Source organism: Siphateles boraxobius, unplaced genomic scaffold (assembly GCF_051911475.1).
Source record: "Siphateles boraxobius isolate OS27281-9 unplaced genomic scaffold, OSU_SipBor_1 31, whole genome shotgun sequence".
Lineage (NCBI taxonomy): Eukaryota > Metazoa > Chordata > Actinopteri > Cypriniformes > Leuciscidae > Siphateles > Siphateles boraxobius.
Window position 1 is genome coordinate 10,077,124 of NW_027508931.1, and position 9,212 is coordinate 10,086,335.

A 9,212-nucleotide genomic window follows, 5' to 3' on the forward strand; every position below is an offset into this window, starting at 1 on the left:
ATAAGCATAAAAATACAACATAAAAAATAAAAAAGTTGACTCTAATTTGCTGCCTTTAATTTTTAAGTATAATCAACTTGGATATTTAAGTCATTTCGACTTAAATTACATTAAACCGAATTTTTTAAAAACATACTTGAATCTCTTGTTTTTTTTTATTACATATGTTGTCATAACTTATTGCTCATGTATTTTTTTACAGTGTATTTCAACGCGATGTCCTTTGTGGGAGTAGTCACAGACTGCCAAAACTCAAAGTTTCTTCTACTCTTGACAACAGAACAGTCATTTTCCTCCAGTCCGTCTGATGTAAGTCTGGACCCTCATTGCGCCCGACAAATATTAGCGACCATCAGGTGGCGCAAAGGAATAGACGTGACGAATTCTGAAAGAATTAAGAGGTTTATTTATTTACATCATAAACGAGCAACCCCGCAGGAGAATGTAAACGCGTCCTGTCCATCATCCTCCTCCTCCTCACCAGCACCATCATCATCATCATCATCAGTCCAGAGAGACGCGCGATTATTATTAAAGCTGATTCGCTTCACTCTTCATCAGCTGGATTTAATGAGTTTGTCAGTGATTAAAGAGCCTGTGTGCTGATGAACTGGGCTGGATTCTGCCTCTTCACCGCTCTGCCCTAAAATGGAGTTTGTGGAGAGGAAGCGGAGCAGGAAATCTCAGAGCTTTAAACTGGTGAATGATGCAGGTAAGCGGACATTCAGTCCTGGAAGATGACAGGAGACAATAGAGCACATCGGAGGCGTTACGTCAGCACTCTGGAATGCACCTGTGAGACAATGTATCATTCCCTCATTGTCCGGCTCGCATCATCACAATGTCAGACGCTTCATTTTGATTCTTCGTTGGATTTATTCGCGTTTTTCAGCGGCGTTCATAGTAAATTATTTGTTCTTCTGATGCATTTCGTTTGCCCATGTGCTCTTCTTTAAGAGTGATAGAATAGAATAAAGGTCTGTTTGCTGCATGCGTGAATGTGATGATGGTGTGGATGAAGATCTTCACAGTCACGCAGGCTACAGGTGGTCCTGCAGCATCACTTCATCACATCTGCACCGCACATGCGTCACGCATACAGCTTCTGTTGAGAGTGACATCACAGCAAGAGTAGGCTACATGGCATGTCAGTCAGCGTGCTGCTGTACTTAATCTAAAACTATATTTGTTTTAATCCTACATGGAGTTTTTAACAGCTAATTCAAACTGACAGACTGTATGCAATAGTCTGTTTTTGTATTATTTAAATTAATTTACTGTAGGACTTATGCTCAAACATACGTTCTGTCACATTGAATTTATTGGTTTTATGTTTAATGTCCTAGAGACCTCAATGTTTTATGTGAATGCTTTTATTTTCCCTTATTTATTTTTAAAAAATTCTCTCTGATCTAATCAAAACTCAGCCGTATGCATGCACTTTCAAAAATGTGGATATGGCTGAAAAAACACACAAACAAACAAACAAAACCACCCAAAATGATTTGTGATATAAAACGGATATGAATATTATTAATCTATGGTATATAATTTATTATATTTATTATGTGATGTTTATACTCTTTATACTTCATGGGAGACACATATAAACACAATTTATAAAAAAATTGTAAAGAGTGCAGTTATACAGTGTGTACCAGCCAGATCATTTAATTATTTGTGTCAATTTTCATTGCATTTTTATGTCATTAATTTCATGTATATTTATGCATATCTGTTATGTATAGTGGACCCCAAACACAAGTAGTGTAAAATTGTAGACATTATTTTAATTTGACATTTTGTTAGTTCTTATAAGAATAGTGATGAAGCCTGAAATGTTTGCCATGATCTTAGATAGATAGATGGATGGATGGACGGACAGATAGATAGATAGATAGATAGATAGATAGATAGATAGATAGATAGATAGATAGATAGATAGATAGATAGATAGATAGATTGATCATATTTTTCTTGTCTTTCCCTCAGCTTTTCTGTTTACCTCCAATCTCTTGTAATAATAGACTAAAACAAAAACTCTTCTGTGATTCGTTTAGATTTTAGCCATGAAATGGATGATGTAGACCAGAATGACACTGAAGGAGAAGCAGCTTCTGAGAGTGAAGGTATACTATCGTTCATCACACACTTCATGACATGTACAGGCTCTCTGTGTTAACTGTGTCTCTCAGTCTGGTTAGGTGACGAAGGGATGGAGATAAAGAAACAGATAACAGGCATGATGCGCTTGCTGAGTGACAAGACAGGTCGAGTGTACCAGCGAGTTGGGCGAGAGGGTGAGACCCTGAAACAAGAGCCACAGGAAGAGGCTCTCAGCCTGCCGGTGACACAGAGCCCGGCTCCTGAACATCTCCAGGAAGGCTGGAGCTCAGTCCTGCCTCTGGCTCACTGCCAGTACGGCACACGCTCCAAAACCCAGAGGATGCTCAACCATTTGAAAACTAATGGTGAGTCTCTAAGTAATGCAGAGATTTTGTAATCTTCAGAAGATTTGTTAAGAATCAAATGCAAAACAGAGCCATGTTTAGCTATGTATATTACAGTATGATGGTATTTGTATGGCCCGAAAAGTATTTGGACATGTAAGTCACATTTAAAAATGTACACTGTAAAAAATTATATGATCAATAAGTTATGACAGCATATGTTTTTACATTGCTTTAATTCATCGATATAAATTTGGCTATTTTATTTGAAGTCATACAAAATTTTGTTCAAAAATTAAATTTGTCAGTTTAATGTATTAAGTTGAAATGACTTAAACATCTAGTTGATTGTATTAAAGAAAACAAGGCAGTATTCTTTTTTTTTACAGTGTATAAATTTAATTGCATTAGATGACAAATGATAAAAAAGTTGCATTTATTTTTAAGAAAACAAGCACATTTTCAGGAAAACTTTTCACAAAAAAAGAAGTTTGCCTTAAATTTTGACATTTACATGAACGCATTTAGCAGACATTTTTATCCGAAGTGACTTACATTGCATTTGAGCTAAACATTTTATTAGTTTAGGCACTGCCTGTGAAATGAACCCATATATCACAAATTCACTCAATTCATTGCCAGGTAAGACAATCAATATATTGTTCAAAATTAACAAAAAAGAATACTTTGTGAATGTCAAGGGTTACACCTGTGGTTACTTTATGTAGAAAACTGAAAAGTTGGCATTATTGGGTTTCTCATGCTACTTGGACATGTCATAATCTAATTCACTAACATTGAGACATTACTAAATATGATTCATTTTATAATGATATATTTGATTTTATTTTATTTTTGTACATTTTATTGTATTCGTGTATTTATCTAGCCTGGGAAAACCCAGACGAACTTCCGGCAAATTTAGATTTGCTCTGCAAGTTAGTCTGGCGAAGAGCCAATTCAAGCTCATTTCCAATCTTTCCAAATCGAGGCACCAATCACAAACTTTGAGGCGGGCTTTACAAGATGACGATCGATCTGATTGGTTTTAAGGTCTATGCAGTTGCTTACAGAGGCATTTGAGCGACGTCCGTTGGTGACGCCCCTTTGGAAATGAGCTGTGAATGAACCTTCCCCAGACCCTAACTCAGTTACGACTGAGAAGGGTCTGGTTTTAACCAGGCTATTATTTATCAGTTATCAGTTTCCAGTCCAGATTTTTGCCACTAAACCACACCACTTCTCTTAACATCTAGTTATTGCAGTTTATCACGAGTTTGAAGGGCTTCACATAGGAAAACAGGAAAATATTACATGTACATGAACCCCCTTTGGGATTCTTTCCGGGGGAAGTTATATTGTGTGACTGTTGGCTGCAGAAAGATGTACTGTCTGGCACCGCAGCAGCAGATACTGTCTAGACAGCTTTGGATAACACAGCAAACACGTAATGTCTTCCTTCTGTACACACAAAAAAGAAACAATAACTCTCTCACTGTCAGTCTGGAGTCAGAGAGTCAGGTGGCTTTTGTGCCGGGTGCTTGGAGCCTGTGGGTGTGAGACATCATCAGTGATGGGCGTTGTGTTGACGATGCATCTGTGTTCTGATTCAGATACGGCCTTGCCCCCTGCGCCTGCTGCCATGGCAACTGAGCCAAGCTGCTGTATGTGTAACTGCAAGAGCACCCTGCAGGCCATTCTGCTGGAGTTACGTACCATGAGGAAACTAATCCAAACTCAGAGAGGTAAATCATACATACCACTAAACTCATCTGAGCGCATGTATAGCCGCATTTACCCGTGTTCTGCTGTACTCTCAGGGACCCAGGACAAACGGGTCTCCCAGGTCTCACTTTCCTCGTCCCGAGCCTCTATCTCCAGGAGGAGGCCTCGAAAGAGGAGGCCAGGTCATAGAGTGACACTTCTGACCACGGCCACTAAAAAAAGCACACCTCTGTCTCCACCTGCTGAGGTTGATACTGTTACTGAGAGTAATCCTCCACCCTCCACAGTGGCAACATTTATCCCATATCCCATTCCCAGTGTGAAGACACCTCCCTCTCACTACAGCGTCACCAGAGGCCACAGCACCACAGAGGTACACAGCTGTGAATGTGTATGGGAGTGAATAACTTTTTTGTACCCAGGGATTGGTGAATTGTGACCCTGGATGACAAAACCAGTCATATGGGTAATTTTTTTGAATTTGAGATGTATACATCACATGGAAGCTGAATAGATAAGCGTTCCATTGGTGTATGCTTTGTTAGGATAGGACAATATTTGGCTGAGATGCAACTATTTGAAAATCTGGAATCTGAGGGTGCAAAAAAATCAAAACATTGAGAAAATCGCCTTTAAAGTTGTCCATTTATGTTCGCGATTGTGTTACATTCACTCACAAAAATAAATGTTTTATACATTTACGGTAGAAAATTTACAAAATATCTTCATGGAACAGGATCTTTACTTAATATCCTAATGATTTTTGGCATAAAAGAAAAATGTATGATTTTGACCCATACCATGTATTGTTGGCTATTCCCACAAATATACCCGTGCTACGTAAGACTGGTTTTGTGATCCAGGGTCACAATTGTGAAAAATTGTTTGTCATCAAAAGTTACTTTTTTAAATATAATATAATATAATATTTGTTCATCCTTGTTTCCTTTCCTCGCGTCTTAGCTCCACCCCCTTACACACTTAAAGGGTCATTCCACCGGTGGAGACATGAATATGTATTGAAAGTGGGTCATATATGTAGTAGAATAGTAGCATAAATTTCTAATTTGGGACCTTCTTGGCCGATAAAAGGGAGAAAATGACTTTTTAGTGCTTGTGGATTGTAGTAAAATGACGATTTTTGCGTCATTGTAGGAGGAAGTGAAAAAGGTAAATAGAGGATTTCTCTCGTCTCAGAGGAAAATGAAAGAGTGTTGCACGACCATTCAATAGTATGACTGCATTTCTAACTATGGAAATCTTAATGCAAATGGGTGGAGTGACCCTTTAACGACTGTAAGGCAGATTATGAATGTAATTTGATACTCACGACTGATCATGCCCAAACGTGCCGAGTCGCGTTCACAGTCGATGCTTAAACTCTGCTCCAGTCGTTGGAAACAGTCTGTAAACTAGTCGTTAATTGTGTCACTGGCATTATGATGTGAGGGAAGGATGTCTTGCTCATGACACCTCAGGAAGCTTCCTTGTTCCTCATTCCTATTCTTAGAATTCTTAGAATTAACCCTGGCATGTTTCAGAAGGACCAGTTAGACAGTTTTATTTTCTTGCCAACCCATATTTTTACTCTTGACAAGTTTTTTTGTTTTGGACCATGTTTGCACCCATCAGATTATGGCCATGTCTTTCTTTCTAAGCAGAATGAGTAAGTGCTATAAAAAAATGAAGGGATGACCGCCTAAGTACGGTTTCACAACTCCCTAGGCGTTGTGTCCGTACCAACTGTGTATATGAGTATAATGAGTAATGTAAATGACTTAGAAATTACTGTTTTTTTTCCCGTGTATTTATCTTCTATTTTTGTCTCATCCGACTAAAGGTGCAATTGTGGAATGAGTACAGTGTATGTAGTGTGTCAGTGTATGAGTCTGTATTAATGACTTTTATTAATATCTCGCCCGTCTGTCTCTCCCAGCCGGAGGTACAGTTGGCCGAGGATTATGACATATTTATTCCTAAAGCACAGTTGGACTCTATCTTACTGAACTACACACGCTCTGGCAGCCTGCTCTTCAGGAAACTGGTGTGTGCGTTCTTTGATGATACAATTCTGGCGAATTCACTGCCCAACGGCAAGAGGAAGAGAGGTTTGAATGACACCAGGAAAGGACTCGATCAAAACATAGTTGGAGCCATTAAAGGTGTGTGAAAATAAATAAACCAGACCTGAACTTACTCAACATCAATGTAGAGAACATTAGGATGGATGTATACAGTAGCTCTAAAAAATTTATTTGGACACTTAAAAATGTCATTGCATTAGATAATCAAATATTAAATTATGTGGTGCACACATGCAAAAATTTCACAGGAAAATTACATTCACATTCCAAAGGTGCTCTATTAGATTGAGATCTGGTGACTTTGGAGGCCATTGGAGTATAGTGAACTCATTGTCATGGTCAAGAAACCAGTTTGAGATGATTTGAGCTTTGTGACGACACATCCTGCTGGAAGTATCCATCAGAAGATGTGTACACTGTGGTCATGAAGGGATGGACATGGTCAGCAACACCAGCACCAGCCTGAACCGCTTATTCAAGGCAAGGTGGATCCATGTTTTCATGCCGTTTATACTTAATTCTGACCCTACCATCTAAATGTCACAGCAGAAATTGAGACTCATCAGACCAGGCAACGTTTTTCCAATTTTGTATTGTCCAATTTTGGTGAGCCTGTGTGATTTGTGACCTCAGTTTCCTGTTTTTAGCTGACAGGACTGACACCAGTGTGTCTTCTGCTGCTGTAGCTCATCTGCTTCAAGGTTCAATGTGTTGTGCGTTCAGAGATAATCTTCAGCAGACCTCGGTTATAACGTGTGACTTTCAGTTACTGTTGACTTTCTATCAGCTCAGCAGATTGTCTTGACCATGTCTACATTAATGTTTTTGCCACATGATTGGCAAAATAGATATTTGCATTAACGAGCGGTTGAACAGGTGTACCTAATAAAGTGGCCTAGGAGTGTATTTGTATGTATGTATGAATGTATGTAAATAAAATCTGTAATAAAATGTATATATAATGTTTTTAATCTGTTTTTTTCTGTGTGTATGAATCTAGTGTTCACAGAAAAGTATTGCACTGCCAATGGAATTGATAAGCTTCCCGGCCCTAGAGACTGGGTCCAGATTCTGCAAGACCAGATTAAACTTGCCCGTCGACGCTTAAAAAGAGGTGAGAACGTGAGAAAGAGAAATAGACGGCATGAGACAATAAAAATACAGGGAAAGGGGAAAAGAGAGAAAGCAATGCTGTTGTAACAATGCTGCTGCTTCATGATTGGTGGTTTGCTAGTTGAGTCCTATTAAAATAATTGATAATTAAAAAAGTTAATTTATCAAACGTTATCATTTCTTTAATTTATTTTTAATGATTTGCAGCAGAGACAACCTCAGACAGCAGTGATATTCACAAAACAGGTACTCAGACACATTGACCCAAACCCACACACACTGCAGGATTGAAAGCACTTCAGATTGATGAGTGTCCTTCACCTCACAATATCCCAGCATTCTTTGCAATACCAAATTATTTATTGTACTGGTTATGTCCACGAGTTGAAGATAACAACTCTTCTTAAATAACTTTAGGGGGGAAATCCATTGGAATACTATTCCAACTATGCTTTTTATTCCTTTTTGTATGTTATTTTTCAGAGAAAACTGTTGATAAAGTGGAAACTGTGATGCAAAATGGTACGGCAATGCACACCTTTAACATCTCACTCTCCAAAAGTGCCATTGTTCTTAAGTAACACTTTCTTTTGTAACGCAGGTGCTGTTTATGAGAGAACAGAATGTCTAGTTGCTATGGACACTGCCTGAGAAGAGATTGTTTTCAACAAAATGCAACCGACCCCCCGCAAAGGAGTCATTTTTAATAGTTTTGTCCGTATAGACTGTAGCACATGTCGACAGATATGTCTTTGAAATTCTAATGGTCAGCTGTGTAACAGACAGAAAGTTTGTGTGGAAAGAAAGGGCAACATTTGGCTGATCAGTAGGACCCCTGCTGGCATTCCCGACAACTATGGACACACTTTTATAACACAAGTATTCTTATTTGATCATTTTAAAGTGGGTCGTCCCAGATGTCACTAGTTGTCTTCTATTAATATATGAAAGTGTTTGTAGTTTTTCAGCTTCATCCAAATGCTTCACCAACAGATATCAGCAGAACTGCTGAAAAAACATGACTGTGCCTTTAATTCACTCTGCCATGCCAAGCAACAAACTGATGTTATTTCACAGTTGTGCTGTTTATTGACACTTTCTGGTGTAATCTGTTGCAGTTTCTATATTAATTGTACTTAATGTCACATTTGCTGCACATAGTCTTACTACCGTGTCGTTCGTTATATAATCTGGCAGACTGGTTATGTAGAGATTTAACTGTTTGACTTCCTGTGTAAGAGGATTTAGTGTATATTGAATCTGTACAAATGAGTGAATATGAACATTGTCCTGCGTCTGTGTAACAAATGTGTTACAAGGTCTGTTTACCTCATGGTCAAATGCTTGAATAACTATTTCAATTTAATATCTGGGTTAAATACTAGTTAAGCTTTTTTGACAGCATCTGTGGCTCAAGTCATGTCTGTTTGTAAAAGCAATTCTAAATGCACACACAGAAATGCAGTTGCATTACACATTTGCCCCTTAGACGTCCACTGTAAGTGCACAACTGTCACCTCAGACTGCTTTCCCAAACTGAGATATAACTCAAAATGAATGCTGCAGATGCAGTTGAAAACGCTTAAACGTGACTATTCCTTTAAGAGCACAGATATTATGTCTGTTTCTCCTTTTTAATATGCCTGTTTTTAAAAAAAGATAAAAATCAATTTTATGTTTATTAGTGGAGAGTTGTTTGATCTAAGACGTCAAATAAATACTATGGCTGTGTCCTAAATGGTTGATCTAAACCTGTTTCAGATATGCTTGTTTTCCCCCACCATATAGTCAAGTGTCCATATTCAACAACAACAACAACAACAACAACAAAAATCAAGTT

At 38.2% G+C, this 9,212-nt stretch overlaps 1 protein-coding gene across 1 annotated transcript; it reads left to right on the forward strand.

Moving 5' to 3' along the window:
- Positions 1 to 431: 431 nt before the first annotated feature.
- Positions 432 to 9,123, forward strand: bend7 (BEN domain containing 7). Its single transcript, XM_077193696.1, has 10 exons — positions 432 to 712; positions 2,061 to 2,129; positions 2,196 to 2,471; positions 4,064 to 4,195; positions 4,271 to 4,548; positions 6,112 to 6,337; positions 7,260 to 7,373; positions 7,580 to 7,618; positions 7,856 to 7,894; positions 7,974 to 9,123. Exons 1-10 carry the CDS (start codon positions 649 to 651, stop codon positions 8,021 to 8,023), a joined length of 1,287 nt encoding a protein of 428 aa, XP_077049811.1. The 5' UTR covers positions 432 to 648; the 3' UTR covers positions 8,024 to 9,123.
- The last annotated feature ends 89 nt before the right edge of the window (positions 9,124 to 9,212 follow it).